At 36.5% G+C, this 24,391-nt stretch overlaps 1 protein-coding gene across 1 annotated transcript; it reads left to right on the top strand.

Annotated features, from left to right (window-relative positions):
- Positions 1–23,142: 23,142 nt before the first annotated feature.
- Positions 23,143–24,072, top strand: LOC122423105 (taste receptor type 2 member 10-like). Its single transcript, XM_043439887.1, has one exon. The coding sequence runs from the start codon at positions 23,143–23,145 to the stop codon at positions 24,070–24,072; it is 930 nt and encodes a 309-aa protein (XP_043295822.1).
- Positions 24,073–24,391: the final 319 nt, after the last annotated feature.

Here is a 24,391-nt window from a genome sequence, read left to right as displayed (position 1 = left end):
AATTTAACTCAGATGACCATTATATCTACTATTGTGGGCAAGAATCCCTTAGAAGAAGTGGAGTAACCCTCATAGTCAACAAAAGAGTTCAAAATGCAGTACTTGGATGCAATCTCAAAAACAACAGAATCATTTCTGTTCGTTTCCAAGGTGAACCATTCAATATCACAGTAATCCAAGTCTATGCCCTGACAAGTAATGCTGAAGAAGCTGAAGTTGAATGGTTCTATGAACAGGTCTGAAAGTTACAAGTAGATTACATGAGCAGATGATGTAGACCACTTTAATGTCAATTCCAATTACATTATCTGGTCTGTTTTAATTCCCACTTCATAGATCATTGAATTGTCTTAATTCATGTAGAAGAGCCTAGATTTTTTGAATAGCTTTAGCTTGTTCAGGCCCTACTCACAATTAGCAGCATTATGATTATTCTGCAAACAAACAAGTGAAAGTAGCACACTCAGGTTTTTATTAACTCTGAAACCCAAAAGTCCTATCAAATATTGTACCCTTTTTAGTGGTTAAGAGGTACAATACTCAGCAAGTTGTCTTTCACAATGGAGGGGAATTATGATAGTGAGATTAGATTCATATGCTGCCTGCCAAGTTTCCTAAAAACCTCAGACTCTGTATCTTATCCTGTAATGCAATGACCTCTACTGTGAATGCTTCATAATTTATCAACAGAATAGGGTTTTCTGGTTACATCTACTTGATAAAGAATTTTAAAGTGAAAATTGGTGTTGGAGGTTCATATTTCACAATTCAAATTTGTAAATCAAATGATATAATTCTTTGGGAGAGGAGAACAAATTTTTATTCAAAAGAGTGAAAATTAATCCAGGCCTTAATTTACATGGTAGCAAATGAGAATTTGGCTTTTCAATCATCTCTGTACATAGAATATTACTGTAGCTGACATCTGGACCAAGACTGGAAATTCTTGCAGAGCTGTACGGAAATGTCCAATGAGTGTTATAGAAAGTGACTCCACACTTTTATTACAGATTGCTGGGCTTCCTAGCTAAAAAGAAGAACTACAATTTTCAAAAAAAGGGAGAAGAACAACTATTGCACAATCAAACATAAAGCCTATATCATTATCTAGAAAATCATCTGGAAATCAGTCAACAAACTATGGATCAGAATTTTCTCTTTGCAGTCATGTTGAATATATTGGAGAAGGTTTTCATGGTTGTGACTGGTGGGGAATTTATAATAGGAATTTTAGGGAATGGATTTATTGGACTCACAACTTGCATTGCCTGGATTAGAAATCAGAAGTTAAGCTTGGTTGACTTCATTCTTATTAGTTTGGCCCTTGCCAGAATCAGTCAATTATGGATAACCACTGTCATGTTTTTTTCAATGATGTTCTATCAGGCAGGCTTTGGTACTGTGGAAAGAAAATATATCTTTTTTTGTATCTGGATACTGTCCAGTCACTCAAGCACTTGGCTTGCTACTTGCCTTGCTGTCTTTTATTTCCTGAAGATAGCCAGTTTCTCCCATCCTCCTTTCCTTTGGCTAAAACAGAGAGTTAACAAGGTTGTTTTCATGCTTCCACTGGTATCTGTGCCCTTCCTAGTCATAAGTTTTCCTTGGCCATATGGTGTTGATGTCTTCTGGTGTCATGTCCAAAAGATGCATGAGAGAAATATGACTGAGTTATGCAATGTGAATGAATATCAAAATTTAAATTTTATGATTATCTTCACTATGGAGTCCCTCCCCTCCTTCTTCCTTTCCCTGATTTCCTTTCTCCTTTTGCTCCATTCTTTGTGGAAACACAAGAAGAACATTGCACATACTGTCAGGGGTTCCAGAGACCCCCGTGTGGAGGCCCATTTCAGAGCCATGAAAGCTGTGTTTTTCTTTCTCATGCTCTTTGTCTTGTACCAATTTGGCCTTTTCATGACATTTGGGGGGCATTTTTTCCTACAGAACAAGCTGGTTGTGATGTTTGGTTATATGTTAGGAATGCTGTATCCTTCAAGTCACTCGTATGTTTTAATTTTTGGAAACAGCCAAATGAGGAAATTCTTCTTGGTGATTCTTAGGCACATGAAGTGTGGCCTGAAAGGAAGGAACTGTTGGCTGTGTAGGTAGGCCTGGGACAAAAGTCATCGACAAGTCCTCGTGGAGTTTGCCTTGCTTCATGGAATTCTTTCTTTTGCATATATACTGTGTCATGAGTATCACCACAGTTCTCCCAAGGCCTGGATAGACCTCTAATCTAGTATGTATTTATGTGTGTGTGCATTCAGTCATGTCCAACTCTTTGCAACCCCATGGACTGTAGACCGCCAGGCTCCTCTGTCTAATCTAGTAGCCAGAGGAAAAAAGTGTAGAGAAGTATTGTCTCTTAGAGCTGTTAGGACTTTTGTATATCTGCTTTAAAAAAAAGAAAAAGGCTGGGAATAGTCATACCACTCACACAGATCTGCAGAAGAGGGAGGTTGTTAGAAATTAAAAGTCATCAAAATTATATTTAGTTCCTCTAAATAACCACCTATTCCTTGTGATAACACAGATTTAGTCATTTGATTCATGTTCTGGTGATATTTTACAGTAAATTGTAAGCATTTTTGCTGCTGATGTGACTGCAGAAATCAAATAGTCTGGACTATTTGAAATCAAATATCTGAAGCTGTTCAAATATTTTCATAACAGCTAGTTACTACTGCTGGAAATTTGATTATACTAATAGCATATTGTGCAATCTTAGGCATATGGCATTATCATATCTGGAATGTATGTCAAAATAATCCATCAGGGAGTCAGATGGCTAAGATATAGTGGCTGTAACAATTTATATTTCTACCATACATTGATAATGCTGAAAGTGTGTGATGGGTACATCAGATTTATTGTGCTGTTTTCTCTATCTTTGTTTAATATTTTTCACAGTGAAAATTAAATAAAAATTAGTGAAAGGCCTTTTGTTTAGTTCTTGGGGTTTTTTTCAGGCATGAAATTTAGATATGAAAGAGAAAAAAATATAAGAAACATTCAATAAAGCAATTAATTTCTTGGAAATGTTTCTTTTATGAATTATTCCTGTGAAGCTAAAAGTATGAAAACATCTTTAGACTGTTTGTATAAAATCTATATATTTACAATCCCCAACCTCTGATAGTTTGCCCTTAAGAGGGAATTCTCCAATGAAAATCAGAACAACTTTGCTAATATAGACAACACTATACACTGCATTATACACAGACTTCCCCACTTTCTTATGCTGTTCTCCCAAGAAATGACATTGTAGGAAAGGGGGTGAACTCTCTGATTAGTTTCAGGTGAGATATAAAGCTGAGTCCAGAAGGTAGCACTTGGTAGGAATTTTCACTGTTGAAGATTTGACTCCCCAGGAAGCACTGTGTGTCTCTGGAAACTAAGGGCTTCCCAGACGAAGGGAAACAAGGCTGCATGTATAAAGCTGACAAATTTTGAGAAAGAAAAAAAGAGAAAGAGAGAGAGCACAGCAGTAAAGTAAGAGGGGACCCTGTTTCTTAAAATATGTCACAATCAGACTAACAGGAAAATCTCTTAAATATACTGTGGAAATCTTCCTAAGCCAGTTTCTCATATTAATGACTATTAATAAGTATAAGGGACACTTACTAGATTTGAAAGTCTCTTGACACATGCTCAGTTGAAAAGAGCACTCCTTTGCCCAACAAAGAATACTTACTGGATAATATTCCATTGTATATATGTACCACATTTTTTAACTTAAAAAAATTATTGGGATATAGTTGATTTACATTGTTGCATTAGATTCAGGTGTACAAAGAGTGAATCAGTTATACATATATCACTAATTTTTAAGATTCTTTTCCCATATAGGGTATTAAGAGCACTATTCAGAGTTCCCTCTGCTATACAGCAGGTTCTTATTAGTTATCTGTCTATTAATGTATACAGGAGTGTGTATATGTCCATGCCAATCTCCCAATTTATCCCTGGTGACCGTAAATTTGCTTTTTGCATTCATAACTCTACTTCTATTTTGTAAATAAGTTCATTTTGTACCACATCTTCATCTATTCATCTGCTGAACATTTAGGTTGCTTCCACCTCTTGGTTGGTGTAAACAGCACTGCAATGAACATTGGGGTGCATGTGTACTTTCAAGCCAGGTTTTTCTCCAGATATATGCCCAGAAGTGGGACTGAAAATTCATATGGTAGCTCTATATTCTGGGTTTAAGGAACCTCCAAACTGGTCTCTGGTCTTCCCTGATAGTTCAGTTGGTAAAGAATCTGCCTGCAATGCAGACGATCCCAGTTTGATTCTTGGATCAGGAAGATCTGTTGGAGAAGGGATAGGCTACCCACTTCAGTATTCTTGGCCTTCCCTTGTGACTCAGCTGGTAAAGAATCTGCCTGCAATGCACAAGACCTGGATTCAGTCTCTGGGTTGGGAAGATCCCCTGGAGAAGGGAAAGGCTTACTTACTCCAGTATTCTGGCCTAGAGAATTCCATGGATTGTATAGTCCATGGGGTCACAAAGAGCGGACGTGACTGCGACTTTCACTTTCAAACTGTTTTCTATAGTGGCTGTACCAATTTACATTTCTACTAGCATTGTAGGTGAGTCGCCTTGTCTCCACGCCCTCTTTAGCATTTATTGTTTGTAGATTTTTTAACATTTATTTTTAATTGTCAGATTATTGCTTTACAATGTTCTGTTGGTTTCTGCCATACAAAATGTTAATCAGACATAAGTTACACGTTATGTCCCCTCCCTCTTGAAACTTCCTTCCAACCCACACCCCATCCCACCTCTCTAGGTTGTCACAGAACAGCGGGTTTAGCTCCCTGTGTTATGCAGTAACTTCCCACTAGCTATCTATTTTGCATATAGTACTGTAAATGTTTCACTGTTGCTCTCTCAATTCATCTCACCCCTACCTTCCCCTCCTATATTCATAAGTCTGTTCTCTATGTCTACATCTCTATTCCTGCCCTGAAAATAAGTTCGTTAGTAACATTCTTCTAGATTTTTTGATAATGACCATTCTGATATTTGTGAGGTGTGGTACATATGTACAATGGAATAATACTGAGACATTAAAAAGAATGAAATAATGCTATTTGCAGCAATATAGATGGGACTGGAGATTATCATATTAAATGAAGTAAGTCAGACAGAGAAAGATAAATATCAGATGATATCACTTATATGTGGAATCTAAAAAATGGTACTGATGGACTTATTTGCAATCAGAAACAGTTTCACAAGCTCAGAGAATGAATTTATTGTTACCAGGAGGTTAGAGTTGGTGGGGAGGGACAGATTGGGGGGAGAGATTGACATTTGCACATTACTATATTTAAAATCTTTAGATAACTAACAAGGACCTACTGTATAGCACAGGAAACTCTGCTCAATATTCTGTAATAACTTAAATGGGAAAAGAATTTTAAAAAGAACAGATACATACATATATATAACTGAATCACTTTGCTGTATATCTGAAACTAACACCACATTGTTAATCAACAATACTCCAATATAAAATAAAAATTAAAGAAGAAAAACCTTACTGGAAATCACCTATTTAGTAGTTTATTCATTTCTTTATTTATATCAGTAAAAAAAATAGCAGATTCGTATTTTAATCAATGGGCTATTATATATTACTATTCTTATTTATTTTGTTGCCTATATTCCTCTAGATGTGTCAAGTAAGAACCACTTCATCTTCGCTCTTATGTCCTTTTTTACCCTATGTTCTTTTGACATGAACCCATGATTCTTTTTGAGCTTCCAAGGTGACTCAGTGGTAAAGAATCTGCCTGGAGCCCTGGAGATGCGGGTTCTAGCTCTGGGTCAGAAAGATCCCCTGGAGGAGGCAATGCCAACCCACTCCACTGTTCCTGTTGGGATAATCCCATGGACAGAAGAGCCTGGTGAGCTATAGCCCATGCGGTCCCAGAGAGTCAGACATGACTGAACGACTCAGCATGGACATATAATTCTTTTCATGTTTCCTCACATTCTTTTTTTTTTTTTTTTTTAGTTTTTTTTTTTTAATTTTTTTATTAGTTGGAGCTAATTACACAATTTCAGTGGGTTTGTCATACATTGACATGAATCAGCCATAGATTTACACTTATTCCCCATCCCGATCCCCCTCCCATCTCCCTCTCCACCCGATTCCTCTGGGTCTTCCCAGTGCACCAGGCCGGAGCACTTGTCTCATGCATCCCACCTGGGCTGGTGATCTGTTTCACCATAGATAGTATACATGCTGTTCTTTTGAAACATCCCACCCTCACCTTCTTCCACAGAGTTCAAAAGTCTGTTCTGTATTTCTGTGTCTCTTTTTCTGTTTTGCATATAGGGTTATCGTTACCATCTTTCTAAATTCCATATATATGTGTTAGTATGCTGTAATGTTCTTTATCTTTCTGGCTTACTTCACTCTGTATAAGGGGCTCCAGTTTCATCCATCTCATTAGAACTGATTCAAATGAATTCTTTTTAATGGCTGAGTAAATTCCATGGTGTATATGTACCACAGCTTCCTTATCCATTCATCTGCTGATGGGCATCTAGGTTGCTTCCATGTCCTGGCTATTATAAACAGTGCTGCGATGAACATTGGGGTGCACGTGTCTCTTTCAGATCTGGTTTCCTCAGTGTGTATGCCCAGAAGTGGGATTGCTGGGTCATATGGCAGTTCTATTTCCAGTTTTTTTTAAGGAATCTCCACACTGTTCTCCATAGTGGCTGTACTAGTTTGCATTCCCACCAACAGTGTAAGAGGGTTCCCTTTTCTCCACACCCTCTCCAGCATTTATTGCTTGTAGACTTTTGGATAGCAGCCATCCTGACTGGCGTGTAATGGTACCTCATTGTGGTTTTGATTTGCATTTCTCTAATAATGAGTGATGTTGAGCATCTTTTCATGTGTTTGTTAGCCATCTGTATGTCTTCTTTGGAGAAATGTCTGTTTAGTTCTTTGGCCCATTTTTTGATTGGGTCATTTATTTTTCTGGAATTGAGCTGCAGGAGTTGCTTGTATATTTTTGAGATTAATCCTTTGTCTGTTTCTTCATTTGCTATTATTTTCTCCCAATCTGACGGCTGTCTTTTCACCTTACTTATAGTTTCCTTTGTAGTGCAAAAGCTTTTAAGTTTCATTAGGTCCCATTTGTTTAGTTTTGCTTTTATTTCCAATATTCTGGGAGGTGGGTCATAGAGGATCTTGCTGTGATTTATGTCGGAGAGTGTTTTGCCTATGTTCTCCTCTAGGAGTTTTATAGTTTCTGGTCTTACATTTAGATCTTTAATCCAATATCACTGATGAAACATAGATGCAAAAATCCTTAACAAAATTCTAGCAAACAGAATCCAACAACATATTAAAAAAATCATACACCATGACCAAGTGGGCTTTATCCCAGGAATGCAAGGATTCTTCAATATCCGCAAATCAATCAATGTAATACACCACATTAACAAATTGAAAGATAAAAACCATATGATTATCTCAATAGATGCAGAGAAAGCCTTTGACAAAATTCAACACTCATTTATGATTAAAACTCTCCAAAAAGCAGGAATAGAAGGAACATACCTCAACATAATAAAAGCTATATATGACAAACCCACAGCAAGCATCACCCTCAATGGTGAAAAATTGAAAGCATTTCCCCTGAAATCAGGAACAAGACAAGGGTGCCCACTCTCACCACTACTATTCAACATAGTGTTGGAAGTTTTGGCCACAGCAATCAGAGCAGAAAAAGAAGTAAAAGGAATCCAGATAGGAAAGAAGAAGTGAAACTCTCACTGTTTGCAGATGACATGATCCTCTATATAGAAAACCCTAAAGACTCTACCAGAAAATTACTAGAACTAATCAACAAATATAGTAAAGTTGCAGGATATAAAATTAACACACAGAAATCCCTTGCATTCCTATATACTAACAATGAAAAAACAGAAAGAGAAATTAAGGAAACAATACCATTCACCATTGCAACAAAAAGAATAAAATACTTAGGAGTATATCTACCTAAAGAAACAAAAGACCTATACATAGAAAACTATAAAACACTGATGAAAGAAATCAAAGAGGACACAAACAGATGGAGAAACATACCGTGTTCATGGATTGGAAGAATCAATATTGTCAAAATGGCTATTCTACCCAAAGCAATCTATAGATTCAATGCAATCCCTATCAAGCTACCAACGGTATTTTTCACAGAACTAGACCAAAGAATTTCACAATTTGTATGGAAATACAAAAAACCTCGAATAGCCAAAGTAATCTTGAAAAAGAAGAATGGAACTGGAGGAATCAACCTGCCTGACTTCAGACTCTACTACAAAGCCACAGTCATCAAGACAGTATGGTACTGGCACAAAGACAGAAATATAGACCAATGGAACAGAATAGAAAGCCCAGAGATAAATCCACGAACCTATGGACACCTTATCTTTGACAAAGGAGGCAAGGATATACAATGGAAAAAAGACAACCTCTTTAACAAGTGGTGCTGGGAAAACTGGTCAACCACTTGCAAAAGAATGAAACTAGAACACTTTCTAACGCCATACACAAAAATAAACTCAAAATGGTTTCCTCACATTCTTGAACAACAAATGTTTCAGGCTCGTTCTGTACTTTTCCTCATCTAGCCCTGAATTCACTATTCTCCAAGGAGTCCTCATTTCTTTTAGTGTGCAAGGGCACTTGAAAACCAAGATACGGTTGCATACACACATCCATATGGGCTTCCCAGGTAATGCTAGTGGTAAAGAATTTGCTTGCCAGTACAAGAGATAGGAGAGACACAGGTTAGATCCCTGGGTTGGGAAGATCCCCAGGAGGTGGGCATGGCAATCCACTCCAATATTCTTGCCTGGAGAATCCCATGGACAGAGGAGCCTGGCGGACTACAGTCCATGAGGTCACAAAGAGTTGGATACAACTGAAGCAACAGCAGACACACATCCACACATCTGCTTAGTTCCTTTTCTCATTCTCTCTCTATATGTATAATATATGATGAGTCTATGCTGGTTTCTCTGATTCCAATTCAAAGCTACAGCTTCCTTCTTCTCACGTTGCAAATTTTGTCTTTAAGGGTGAAAAACATGGCTCTCATTCTTTTCCAGTGTTTTTACTCATCTATTCAGTCCTGAGATACACTGAGAGTAGTTTCAGATTTGTTAATTCACATCACTTCTAGAAAGAAGAGAAAAATGAAAGAATGAGAAAGAAAGAAACAAAGAGAAACAGAGAAAGAAAAAGAAAGAAGGGAGGCAGGAAAGGAAGGCAGGAAATGAGGAATAAAATACTATTAACTACAGTTTAGTACTTTTTTTTTTTTTTACAGCTCCTATGTCTATATAGGGCATAAAATCAAAATAATGTGTGAAAGTTACTTTGGTTATTTTTCTTTCCCTTTCAGTTAGTCAGTCAGTCAGCTCAGTCATGTCTGACTCTTTGCGACCCCATGGACTGCAGCATGCGAGGCGTCCCTGTATCACCAACTCCCGGAGTTTACTCAAACTCATGTCCATCAAGTCGGTGATGGCATCCAACCATCTCACCCTCGGCCGTTCCCTTCTCCTCCTGCCTTCAATCTTTCCCAGCATCAGGGTTTTTTTCAATGAGTCAGGTCTTCACATCAGGTGGCCAAGGTATTGGAGTTTCAGCTTCAGCATCAGTTATTCCAATGAATATTCAGGTCTGATTTCCTTTAGGATGAACTGGTTCGATCTCCTTGCAGTCCAAGAGGCTCTCAAGAGTCTTCTCCAACACCACAGTTCAAAAGCATCAATTCTTTGGCACTCAGCTTTCTTTATAGTCCAACTTTCATATCTATACATGACTACTGGAAAAACCATAGCTTTGACCAAATGGAACTTGGTTAGCAAAGTAATGTCTCTGCTTTTTAATATGCTGTCTATGTTGGTCATAGCTTTCTTCCAAGGAGCAGGCATCTTTTAATTTCAAGGCTGCAGTCACCATCTGCAGTGATTTTGGAGCCTAAGAAAATAAAGTCTGTCACTGTTTCCATTGTTTCCCTATCTATTTGCCATGAAGAGATGGGACTGGATGCCATGATCTTCATTTTCTGAATGTTGAGTTTTAAGCCAACTTTTTCACTCTCCTCTTTCACTTTCATCAAGATGCTCTTCAAACTAATAAAAATAAATGAAAAAGAAAAAAAGATAAAAAAAAAGAGGCTCTTCAGTTCTTCTTCGCTTTCTGCCATAAGGGTGGTGTCATCTGCATATCTGATGTTTTTGATATTTCTCCTGGCAATCTTGATTCCAGCTTGTGCTTCATCCAGCCCAGCATTTCTCATGATGTATTCTGCATATAAGTTAAATAGGTAGGGTGACATCATGCAGCCTTGATGTACTCCTTTCCTGATTTGGAATGAGTCTACTTTTCCATGTCCAGTTCTAACTGTTGCTTCTTAACCTACATGTAGATTTCTCAGGAGGCAGGTCAGGTGGTCTGGTATTCCCATCTCTTGAAGAATTTCCCACAGTTTGCCATGATCCACACAGTCAAAGGCTTTCACGTAGTCAATAAAGCAGAAGTAGACATTTTTCTGGAACTCTCTTGCTTTGTCGGTGATACAACCGAAGTTGGCAATTTGATCTCTGGTCTCTCTGCCTTACCTAAATCCAGCTTGAACATCTGGAAGTTCACAGTTAATGTACTGTTGAAGCCTGGCTTGGAGAAATTTGAGCATCACTTTGCTAGTGTGTGAGATGAGTGCAATTGTGAGGTAGTTTGAACATTCTTGGCATTGCCTTTTTTGGGGAATGAAGTGAAAACTGACCTTTTCCAGTCCTGTGGCCACTGCTGAGTTTACCAAATTTGCTGGCATATTGAGTGCAACACTTTCACAGTATCATCTTTTATAATTTGAAATACCTCAACTGGAATTTCATCACCACCACTAGCTTTGTTCATAGTGATGCTTCCTAAGGCCCGCCTGACTTCGTACTCCAAGATGTCTGGCTCTAGGCAAGTTATATATTCATTTGACAAAGTAAGAATTTTTCTTATTGTGTTCTGTTTTGTGTTTATCCCCTAGCCCTTATTTTATTTTTTTGTATAAAACATTAAAATCATTTTTAGTCAAAATTATACAAAAGCCATACTGAGATATTATCATCCTCACCCTCTCACTTTAACCTACTCCCTGTAGATCATCAGTCTCATTCATTTCTGCTTTCTTCCTCCTGTTTTTATTTTTTAAAAAAATAAAATATGTATATATTAATTTTTCTTATTTCTTATATAAAAAAATTTACACTTTTCTCTTTTTCATTTTATAACATGTAAGAAGTCACTGTACCCATTCATGAAATTATTTCTCATTCTTTCCCACAATTTTTTAGTTCCTCATCATTTGAATGTACTAGAGTTGATTCTTAATGGGATGAAGAAATGTTATTCCAAAGCAGCATTATTCTAAATTAATGCTCTATATTGATGTGTAAATAACTGATGTAAGGCATCTCAAAACTATTTTCAGAGAACTGGATTGCATTTAGTCTGACTTCTGTCATTCATATCTGAGAAGCTCCTGAAAAGCAGAGAGATAACATGGAAAAAGAAGTTCCCTTACTGGAATCGCCAAGAGAACCAACTTGCCCTGCTCTTCTGGTTTGCTGGGTCAGCAAGTTGGTTACAGTCTGTCTACCTTGATAACACACAGATTACATAAATTCATGTAAAATGAAAAATAAGATAATTTAAATGTATTAGCAGTTACAGGGGAAAATTGCAGGACTTGTTTGAAGGCTTACTGCTTAACATTGAGTAAGCAAAGTAGAAAACTTAAAAAAAAAAAAGCTTGAAACAACAGCAAAACAATATATAGTATTTGAAAGCATTCTCTAGTACCCACAAGAATGGAAAACAGTTTTGAAAATGAGTGAATGTAGGAAACAAAGATTGATATTGAATACTAAATATTCTCCATCAAATTCAATAAAAAAATATTTTATGAAAGTAGAGATAAAATATACGATGAATCAGTTCAGATCAGTCACTCAGTCATGTCCGACTCTTTGTGATCCCATGGACGGTAACACGCCAGGCTTCCCTGTCTGTCACCAACTCTCGAGCTTACTCAAACTCATGTCCACCGTGTTGGTGATGCCATCCAACCACCTCATCCTGTGTCGTCCCTTTCTCCTCCTGGCTTCAGTCTTTCCCAGCATCAGGGTCTTTTCAAATGAGTCAGTTCTTCGCATGAGGTGGCCAAAGTATTGGAGTTTCAGCTTCAGCATCAGTCCTTCCAATGAATATTCAGGACTGATTTCCTTTAGGATGGACTGGTTGAATCTCCATGCAATCCAAGAGACTCTCAAGAGTCTTCTCCAACACCACAGTTCAAAAGCATCAATTCTTTCATGCTCAGCTTTCTTTATGGTCCAGCTCTCACATCCATACATGCTACTGGAAAACCCGTAACTTTGACTAGACAGAACTCGATTGACAAAGTAATGTCTCTGCTTTTTAATAAGCTGTCTAGCTTGGTCATAGCTTTTTTTCCAAGAAGCAAGCATGCTTTAACTTCATGGCTGTAGTCACTATCTGCCATGATTTTGGAGCCCCCAAAATAAAGTCTGTTACTGTTTCCATTGTTTCCCCATCTATTTGCCATTAAGTGTTGGGACTCTCAGATGCCTATTGCATGAGAGGAATTAAATTTACATATGTTCACACATACAAATATGAAAAAAAAAATAGGAGAATGTGAGGTTGTAACTAGAATGGATCAAGATTATTTTCTGTGGAGTTTTAGCCTGCTAGGAATTCAAGATTTAGGGCCATATTTAATCTCAGAAATTAGAATTACAAGGAAACTCATACATTTTGGGTGGTAATTTGTTACTGTAAATTCCAACTTTAATCTTTGTAAAATTTCCTACTTGAGGAAAAAGAAAATACAAAACAGTGTCATACAAGTGCTCCGGCCTGGTGCACTGGGAAGACCCAGAGGAATCGGGTGGAGAGGGAGGTGGGAGGGGGGATCGGGATTGGGAATACATGTAAATCCATGGCTGATTCATATCAATGTATGACAAAACCCACTGTAAAAAAAAAAAAAAAAAAAAAACAGTGTCATAAAATCTTCTTATTTGCATGTTGGCAAATATGACCTAAGTTCAGTTCAGTAAATCACTCATGTCTGACTCTTTGTGATTCCATGGACTGTAGCACACCAGGCTTTCCTGTCTTTCACCAACTCCTGGAGCTTGCTCAAACTCATGTCCATTGATTTGGTGATGCCATCCAACCATCTCATCCTCCGTCATCCCCTTCTCCTCCTGCCTTCAGTCTTTCCTAGCAGCAGGGTCTTTTCCAATGAGTCAGTTCTTTGCATCAGGTGGTGAAAGTATTGGAGCTTCAGTTTCAGCATCAGTCCTTCCAATGAATATTCAGGGTTGATTTCTTTTAGAATTGACTGGTTTGATATCCTTGAAGTCCAAAGGATTTTCAAGAGACTTCTCCAACACCACAGTTCAAAAGCATCAATTCTTTGGAGCTCAGCTAATATAAACTCACCTTCAGTCAAACTCATAAATGAAGAATTTGGGCTGTGAAAATGGCAAAAAGAGTGAATTAGTCAATGAGATCATACTTATGTAAAGACTGCAGTGTGAAGGGTTTACATATTTGGAAGATATCTATTTTTTCATTTCATGATGGGATTTCTTTTCTAGACTAAAACAGACTCCGAAATATCAACCTGAACAAGAGCATTCTCAATTGTTGTATCAGTTTCAAACCATCTTTTGGAAGACCTTCTATTGAGAGTGACCAAAGCAACTGGGATTTTACTTCTGCTGGCATGTCAAACGTAATCAAAAAAGTTTTTAAAATCATTGAAATCTTAGAATTCATAACAGGAATTTGCTGAAATGGATTCATTGCACTAGTACTCTGTGCTGACTCTCTCAAAAGCAAGAATATCTCCTTGTTTGACTTGATCTTAACATGCTTGGCCATCTCCAGAATTGGCATGATATTTATAATTTTCTTGGATGGCATTAGAATAGTGTTCTATCCAGGAATATTTGAAAGTCATCAAGTACTAGAAGTAAATTTTTATTTCTTCTGGAATCTGAGCAACTCCTTAGGTACCTGGTGTGCTACCTGCCTCAGTGTCTTCTACTTCCTCAAGCTATCTAATTTTTCCCGCCCCTTCTTTCTCTGGCTGAAGTGCAGAAGAAGTAGAGTTGTTTTTACCATTCTGTTGGGATTCTGTCTTTCTTTGATTTTAATTTTCTGAGCATAAGTTTTCATACATTTGGAGTCGGTGACCATTTAGAAATAGAAAACAACTTGACCTGGAAAAAATATGCATAAAATCCAGTCCTATAAGCAGTCAAATTCTCCTCCACCTAGGATCTCTCATTCCCTTGGCTGTGTCACTCATTTTATTTTTCCTGTTAATCTTTTCCAAAACATACCAGGCAGATGACACATCATGCCAAAGGAGCCAGAGACCTCAACACAGGGGTTCTTGTGAGAGCCAGAAATACTTTGACTTCTTTCATCATTTTCTTAGTTGTGGATTATTTGGCTACATTCTTGTTAACTTGGTCCTGTTTCACCCTAGAAAATGAAATGACTTTTATTGTTATTAAGTCTGTAGCATTTTTCTATCCTTCAATTCACCCTTTTATTTTGATTCTGGGAAATGGAAAACTGAGACAGACTTCTGTGAATCTGCTAAGGCAAATTGAATCCTGCATCAAGAGAATGTAATTCTTCACTGCACAGAGGAACAGGGAGGAACCATTTATGTTCTGAGGAACAACAAGTCACTGAGTGTCTCCTACTTTATACCAGTGTTTTCATACTGTATTGGATAGAAGTTTTTGTAAAAATCTTCATTGACCTGTTGACATAAGATACAAGAGAAATGTTTCCTTGTATTCCATTAACTATCCTTGTCAGTTTGACTTAGTTATTTAATTTAAGCCTCATGATATTGTAGAGAATATTTATTATTTTATCATTTTCTATGGTGAAGATACTGAGGGTCATCTTATATAAATGACCTTACAAAGTGTTAGCATTAGGAGTCAAACTCAATTCTTCTGGCTAAAAAATAAAAGAGTAGGTGAAAAAAGAACGAACTATACCCTTTTGCTTTTTAAACTATACCCTTATTATTAGCTCTTGATTCTATTATTATTAAATGGTCTGCTACACTGCTATATGATATTTTTTATTAATTAATCATTGGTTGTTAAGGAAGAGGAAAAATTTATAAAGGGTAAATTTTAAATAAAACTACTTAATCAGTGGGAGATATTGTGCTTTACTATTCAATGAAAATTCTAAGATGTAAAGAAATATGTAATTATCTAATTGTAGCAGAGTCAAAAGTATATGTTTTCTTGATCTTTTTAATAAAAATAGCAAATTTTCTGAAAGTGACAGTGGGGAATTAGTGCCATGAAAGAGGCACTTTTAATCAGTCTGATACAAAATCTGCTAATAGGCGAGTAAAAAACATGAGATTCATTTTTATAAGTCAGAAAATATTAAAATATTTTGTGCTATAAATTAAGGGAAAATTGGAGAGTTTAAACCTTAAACTGGTAGTTTGAAATCCTGACAACACCTGTGTCTGTACACTGACCTTTGTCCCACTTTAGCAAGTAATGCCTTTATGTTTCCACCCATGTAGACCTACTCTTCATTCTCCACAATTCCTCCTACCATAAATATAGTGACCGCTGGAAAATCCTCTGCCATAATCCTCTATGAGATACTTTAGAATATTAAATTATCTTTAAGAATACTGGCCCTCACCTTTAGCAATAAGCAAAAGCCTGAATTCCCATTGAAAATGACAGTGGAAAGAAATCCAGGTGTGTGCTGGCAATCCTGTTACATCCTGGGATCTCTAGCCTTGAAAGAAGGAAGACTGAAGCTGGTGGTAGTTTCACACGCCTTTTCCATAGCTGCAAATACAGGAATCCTACATCAATGTTGGAGTCTGTGTGTGTGTCTAGAGTTCAGGTCGGGTCAATGAATAGCAAACCAGCAGAGATGGTTTTGAAGAAATAGTTATCAAGGTAGCCAAGAGTGTTGAAATGAGTAAATTGTGTGAGGGCTCCTTAGTGCACATTGCAGAACCTGTTAATGGGATGATGTACGATCCCAAAGCCATGTTTTTCTAAATTAACGCTGTATATTAATATGGAGGAACTTGATCCTGTAGTAGTAAAATGCCCCCAAAACTATTTCTCTGTTTGGAGGAAAACTGGGTTCCATTTAGTTTGGCACCTGTAGTGCGTATCTGAGAAGCTCCTGAAAAACAGAGAGATAACATGGAAGAGAAGTTCCCCTATTGCAGTTTCCAAGAGAACCAACTCTGCCTGGCTCTCTTGGATTGCTGGGTAACAAGTTAGTTATCTGTCTAGGTTGATAATACAGGGATAATCTAAATACATATAAAAACAAAAAATAAGATAATCTAAAAGCCACTCAGTGGTTTCAGATGGAAGATGTAGACCTAATTTGAAGACTTACTTACTCTTTGAGACTGCATAAGCAAAGTAAAAGAAAACCAACAAAATCTTTAAGCTAGAAACAATATATAGCATACAGTGGAATGAAAAACAGTTTTAAAAAGAATTACTTCAGAAAACAAAAATTCTAGGGTAATTGTACTAGATATTCTCCATCAAATTCAAGAAAGCAATTCTATGCAAGAGGAGAGAAGATATAAGATAAAAAATCAAAATATAGAAAGTAAAATTGCAAAGGAGCAAATGAGAAAAAGAAAAAAGAAAAGAAGAAGCAGAATGAAATAAGAGAGCATTCATGGAACCGAACACATGGCAGCAGATGTTGAAAGTGATTTAGAACATTAACATATGATTAATAAAGGAGAATTTTTAGACATGGAGTGGCAACTAAACACCTCGAATTCATCTAGATTCTTTTTTAATCCAAAGATATTCAAAATATCAGTTAAAGCCTATAAAACAAACCTACACCATACCCTTCACTCACCAAAAAAATCCAGAAATATTATGAATATATCCTTGACAATCACATAATAGGAATCAATTGAATGAAGCATTCATTTGTGCCTTTGTGTATATTCTTAACATAAGCACATATAATGTTTTTAAAAATTACTTGATTAAAATCTTTATTGACTGAAATTTTGTTGAATGAATACTGTCATCTTTTTTAAATTCTATTCACAATTCTTTAAAGACAATACTTGGGAATATTCTAAACCTAAAAAAAACATACTAAACCTTGAAGATATATCTACATTTGTATAACTTTTTATTTCCCTATTCAGAAATACATTATTTCTGTACTTTTTTTCTCTTTTATTGTGGGGTAATTGCTTTACAATAGTGTGTTCACTTCTGCATTATTTCTGTATTTTTATGCCAAAATTTCATTATCTCCTAGAGAAATCTTTTTAGTTTAAGTAGATCATACCTTGGCTGATTATTCATCTGCATATATTTTTATGTATTATACTCTTGTTTGTATACTTAAAAATAATGTTGTATTTTGTTTTTATGAGAACTTCTCAGATTTTAGTAATGACTTTTTCTTACTTATCTATTGTGACGATACGTTGCTCAGCAACATAAAGAATACGGGCTGCATGTGGGTCTTTCAAATTTTATCAGGACTTTCTATGCTCTAGTGCACATGTCATTTCAATTTCCATTCCATGTGTAGTAAAACTATTCTCTCGTTTGTGAAACCAGGAATATCTCTTGTTTTATAGTGGGGTGGAATTCATTTAAGAAAATGCTTACTTTTTGACCTATGTTCAACATTTGTAGGTCATGTTTTTGTACGTATTCTTAACATGCTTTCATGTAAAACAAACACAGGTATGTGAAGAAGAAATAATTCTGCACAATTATTTATCAATGGGTAGTAGTTGTAACAGTGTATCAGTGTTTTTCGACTTAGACGACTTTTGCCCCCTCTGCAAGGGACATTTGGCAATGTCTGGAGACATTTAAGGTTGTCACAACTGGGGAGGTGATGCCAGCTACTTGTGGGTAGAGGCCAGGGGTGCTGCTAGGCATCCTGCAATTCCAGGACAGCCTCCTACAACAAAGAACTATCCAGCCCAAAATGTCATGTGTGAGGTTGAGAAACCCTGTAGTATATAATTGATAGCATTTAAGACTTTAGAGAAGGAGAATGACTAAGATACTCTTTTAGATATCATGAGAGACAAGGGTATTATTAATATAAGAAATGATAACTGTGTTTTTTAGTAGAGAAAATATTACAGAATAACATATTTCAAGTATGTCCAAAAGCATGCAAAAGTTAAAGTCATATAGCAAAATAATGACAGTGGCTCTTTTAAAAAGGCTTTTTAGGTGATTTCCAAGTTTCTAGATAGGTCATGATTCTCTTGAATAGCTTTTAATAGTTACTTAAAATTTTTCCTTTCCAAAGCAGTTTTCTGATGCCTGGGGTTTATTTACCATGAAAGTGTTACCTACTTTGCATGAAATTTTGATTTCTGGTGAAATGGAAATTCTCTTTATGCTAGTATGTGATATTTGCATCTTAGTTTCTGATGTGGCTCTGGAAGTGAGATTTCTTTGAAAAGAGAATACAGAGATCTAAGGGCTTTGTTAAGGATGCTAAAATAAAATGTTTCTTTAACCAGGAAAAAAAGGTCAATAATTAGACAAATAAGCATAAATTATTGAAATATTTATTAGAGCTACACAATGTAAAGAAGAGACATATTTGGATGAGGTTGCAATCAATATTGCTAGATGATTGGAAAAGTTAATATGTTCTCATTTATATTAACCTTATATTATAAGGGAAGTTTCCACAGATAAAAACAATTACACAAGGACTTCCCTTGTGACCCGTGGTTAAGAATCCACCTTGCAATGCAGAGGACATAGGTTCCATCCCTGGTCGGAAAACTGAGATCCCACAGGCTGCGGAGCAACTAAACCTGACCAATGCAACTAGAGAGTCCTTGCACCACAACAAAAGTCCTGCATGTACAACTATCCCTTCTCCAGGGGATATTCCCGACAGGAACTGAACCACAGTCTCCTACATTGAAGGCAGATTCTTTACCAGCTGAGCTACGTAGAAGCCCTAAGACCTGACACAGCCAAATAAATAAATGAATAGATATTTTTTTAAAGAAGAATTTGTCATTAATTGTTATAAGTCTTAAGGTGATATGAAACATCATGCTTTGCTATATACAGCATGAACCAGTCCCTGAAAATATGTATATATTAACAATATTTTGGGGAGCTATTTTAGTCAGGAAAATCCTCCAAGCTAGGCTTCAACATTACATGAACCAAGAACTTTCCAATGTTCAAGCTGGGTCTAGAAAAGGCAGGGGAACCAGAGACCAAATTGCCAACATTTGTTGGATCATAGAGAAAGCAAGGGAATTTCACAAAAACATCTACCTCCCTTTCATTGACTATGCTAAAGCCTTTGACTGGGTGGATCATAACAAACTGTGGAAAACTCATAAAGAGATGAAAATACCAGACCATCTAACCTGTCTCCTGATAAACCTGTATGCAGTTCAAGAAGCTATAGTTAGAACCCTGTATGCAACAACCGACTGAATCAAGATTGAAAAAGGAGCATGACCAGGTTGTTTATTGCCTTGGGCAAACTCTAGGAGATAGTGAGGGACCGGGAAGCCTGGCATGCTGCAGTCCATGGGGATGTAAAGAGTTGGACATGACTTGGACATGACTTGGTGACTGAACAACATTAGTCAGGAAAATTTTCACTATTAAAAAAAAACTTGTCTCAAACTAGTGTAAACTATAAGAAAATTATTTCATTTACCTAGACATCTAAAGGAGAGATAGTTCTAGTCCATGACCAAGGACTCAAGCTATTTACTGCTCTATTCTGTGACATTTGCGTCTTCACCCTAGACCTTGTCTCTTTGGGGTTAAAGATAATTGCCATTGGCAGCTGCGTCTATTTTCTTACTCATAACCTGCTGAAAACAGAGTCTTTTTTAAACGTAGGATAATAATTCTTTCACTTCAGTTTATTGAAATCATTCAGGACCTTGTTCTGAACTTGGATCAGGGAACTGCTGCCAGCAGAATATAATTTGATACCTATATATCTTCTTTGGAAGGTATATGTTGAAATCTTCGACCCAGTTTTTAGCTAGGTTTCCTTATCTACTTTTTGTTGAGTATTATCAATTTTTTTATGCTCTGGATAATAATAGTTTATCAGATATATCTTTTGAAGATATTTTCTCCCAATCTGAGACCTGTCTTTTCCTTTTCTTGACTGTGTCTTTTGGAAAGCAGATTCTTTTCTTTTAAATGAAGTCCTGCTTATCAATTCATTCTTTCATGGATTTTGCCTTTGGTGTTTTATCTTAAAAGTCATTGCCATTCTGAAGGTCATCTAGGTTTTCCTCTATGTTATCTAGTAGGAGTTTTATAGTTTTGTTTGTTACATTTTGGTGTGTGATTTGTTTGGTATTAATGTTTATGAATGGTGTAAATATGTGTCCAAAGTCTTTTTTTTTTTTTTTTTTAACATTTGCTCCAGCACTGCTTGCTGAAAAGATTATCTGTGCTTCATTGTACTGGTTTTGTTCTTTTGTTGAAGCTCAATGAATTATATTTATGTGGATCTGTTTATAGGCTCTTTATTCTGTTCCATTTATCTATTGGTCTATTTTTTTGCTAAAACCACACTATCTTGTTTAAGTCTTGGCAGCAAATAGTGTCAGTTCCCTGACTTTCTTCTTCTTCTTCTATATTATGTTGCCTATATTGGATCTTTTGACTCCTAATATAAACTTTAGAATTGGTTTGTCAATATCAACAAAATAGCACACTGAATTTTTTACTGTGATTGCACTGAATCTACAGATCAAGTGGGGAAGAACTGACATTTTGACAATATGGAGTCTTCTTATCCATAATCATGGGCTGTTGTTACATTTACATGGTGCTTAGTTACTCAGTCATATCTGACTCTGTGACTCCATGAACTGCAGTCTGCCTGGTTCCTCTGTCATTTGCATTTACTTAGTTCTTCTTTATTTTATCAGTTTTGCAGTTTTTCTCATATAAGTTTTGTACTTATTCTATTTATCTTGCTACATTATATCTTGCTACATTTGTATCAAACTAACTGCTTATTAGTTTCAGGAAGGTTTTTTTTTTGTCATTTCTTTTGGATTTCTATATACATGATCATGTCGACTACAAACAAAGATCATTTCATTTCTACCATCCCAATTTGTATACTTTTATCTTTCTTCCTTTGTTGCATTAGCTAGTATTTCTAGAACATGTTGAAAAGCAGTAGTGACAAAGGATATCTTTGACTTGTACCTAATATTGGTATAAAAACTTTGAGTATTTCACCATGAAGTACAATGCTAGTTTTAGATTTGTTTCAAATTATCTTTATCAAGTTGAAGATATTTTCCTCTATTCTTGGCTTATTGAGCATTTTTATAATGAATGAGTGTGGATTTTGTCAAGTGCTTTTTTTTCAGCTATTGAAATATTGTGTGCTTTTTTTCACTTGTTTATATGATGGGTTACATTAAATTATTTTTAATGTTGCACCAGGTTTGTATGCTTAGTCTATATCCCAATTGTTTGTGCTAAATAATATTTTTGTATACATTTTTGGATTGAATTTACTAATTCAATGAGAATTTTCACATCTGTGATCATGAGAGATATTAGTCTGTAATTTTCTCTTCTAGTAATGTCTGTGTCTGGTTTCCAACAATGAGTTGGAAAATATTTCCTCTGCTTCTATCCTTTGAAGGTGATTAGAGAGAATTAGTATAATATTTCTGAAAAGTTTGTTACAATTTTGGCCTGTTGCATCTGTTTTAGAAGGTTATTGATTAGCCCCTCATTTTAATAATAGGCTTAGACCTATTCACATTCCTATTTCACCTTGTGTGAGTGTTGGCATTGGATGTTTTTCAAAGAGTTGGTACATTTTACCTAATTTATCAAATTACTCCTAATGTTCCTTTAAACGTCCATGGGATCAGTTGTGATACCGCATTTCACTTCTGCCCTCTCTTTTATTCTTAGTTAGCATGCTTGTGTGCATGGTCAGTCGCTAAGTTATGTCTGAATTTTTGTGACCCCGTGGGTTCTAGCCAGCCAGGTTCCTCTATCTATGGAATTTTCCAGGCAAAAATACTGGAGTGGGTAGCAAGATCTTCCTGACCCAGGGATCAAACCCATATCTCCTGAGACTCCTGCATTCACAGGTAGATTTTTTACCACTGAGTCAACTCAGAAACCCTTAGGCAGCATGACTAAAGGCTAATCCATTTTATTGATCTTTTCAAAGAAGCAGCTTGCTTCTACAATGGCTAAATTCATTCATCTCTTCAATACATTGTTTTGCTTAATATATCTAAACTGTTATTGTGCTGTGCTGTGCTTAATTGCTCAGTCATGTCTGACTCTTTGTGACTCCATGGAATGTAGCCCACCGGGCTCCTCTGTCCATGGCATTCTCCAGGCCAGGATACTGGAGTGGGTTGTCTGCCCTCCTCCAGGGGATCTTCCTGATCCAGGGATCAAACCCAGTCTCTGGCACCCCTACCATTGCAGGCAGATTCTTTATCTGTTGAGCCAGCTGGGAAGCTCCCTGTCATTATTAACACAATATAAATGACAATATCTTTGTTGATATTAAAAAATGATAAAGTCCAATTTTTGTTTCTATTCTGCTCTGTTTTCTGTAGGTATGTGTTTGGTACTCCTACTGCACAAACCAGGGTAACAAATGCAAAATAGTCTCAGGAGGACAAGTAGATTCCAAGAAACAGAAACTTTTATTTGCATCTTAACAAATTGTGGGTGGGCATTTGGTCTGGATGTGTGTTCTGTAGACTAGCTAAATTTTATATCCATAACTGGAGGGGTCTCTGTTAAGCTATTTTGGATTCCATCACAAGGCAGTAATTGGGGCCATTTCATCTTTATGAAATGAAAAGGAAAAAACTCATCCTTCCATCAAGCAGAAATACATGCCTTTTTCTGCAGCAGGTAATTGAAAATTAATGAAACAAGAACAGTATTAGGGATTGGCAGACATGCTGAGTATAGTGGAAGGCCTCCTCATTTTTGTAGCAGTTAGTGAATCAGTATTGGGGATTTTAGGGAATGGATTTATTGGAGTTGTAAGCTGCATTGACTGTGTGACAAGCAAGAAGATCTCTACTGTCAGCCTTATTCTCACTGGCTTAGCCTCTTCCAGATTTTGCCTGATATGGATAATAATTACCGATGCATATGTGAGGATGTTTTTTCCAGATATATATTTGTCTGGTAATCTAATTCAATATATAGCTCACTTATGGATAATTATGAATCAATCAAGTGTCTGGTTTGCCACCAGCCTCAGCATCTTCTACTTCCTGAAGATAGCCAATTATTCCCACTGCATTTTTCTCTGGCTGAAGGGTCACATCAACAGGGTTCTTTTCCTTTTCATGGGATGCTTGCTTATTTCATGGCTATTTGCTTTTCCAAGCATTGCAAAGCCTATTATTAATAATATTATGAAGAACAGAAGCACAACCTGGCTGATCAGCATGCATAAAAGTGAATACTTGACAAATCAGATTCTGCTCAATACTGGAGTCATTCTTGTCTTTGTATTATGCCTGATTACATGTTTCTTATTAATCACTTCCCTTTGGAGACACAACAGAAAGATGCAATTGAGTGCCACAGGATTCAGAGATCCCAGCACTGAAGCACATATCAAAGCAATGAAGATCTTGGTGTCTTTTATCATCCTCTTTATCTTGTATTTTGTAGGCACTGCCATACAAATATCAGTTGGTACTATACCTGAAAACAAACTGTTGCTCATTGTTGGCATAACAACCAGACTCCTCTATCCCTGGGGACACTCACTGATCCTAATTCTAGGAAACAGGAAGCTGAAGCAAGACTCTTTGAGGGTATTGAAGCCATTAAAGTGCTGGGAAAAAGAGAAATTTCTTAGAATTCCATGACTGGCTTGGGAAGAAATGGATGCTGCAAGAAAGTAATCTAGTGATGAAATTCCTGAAAATCTGTTTCATTTTCTGCTTTATTGCAGCCGTTTTAACTGTGTTTTGAACATAACTAAAATCTTACAAAATGATTTTGACTACATCTCAGGGAATGTCACTTTTCAATGAGATTTTAATCCCATACACAAACTAAGTGGCTTGAGGAGCTTCCTTCTCCTGCCAGTGGTTTCTCCCAAGCATCAACCTCAGACTGGAAATTACTTGGAGATTATTTACTATAAAGATGTTGCTGGTAGGAGCAAGCCTCTAAAACAAGATT

The sequence above is a fragment of the Cervus canadensis genome, chromosome 21 (genome assembly GCF_019320065.1).
Source record: "Cervus canadensis isolate Bull #8, Minnesota chromosome 21, ASM1932006v1, whole genome shotgun sequence".
In the NCBI taxonomy this organism is placed as follows: domain Eukaryota; kingdom Metazoa; phylum Chordata; class Mammalia; order Artiodactyla; family Cervidae; genus Cervus; species Cervus canadensis.
This window is presented reverse-complemented; position numbering and strand designations above follow the sequence as displayed.

What these genes read in the sequence shown, in the direction of transcription:
- LOC122423105 (XM_043439887.1), top strand. Translation starts at nt 23,143, where the DNA reads ATGCTGAGTATAGTGGAAGGCCTCCTCATTTTTGTAGCAGTTAGTGAA.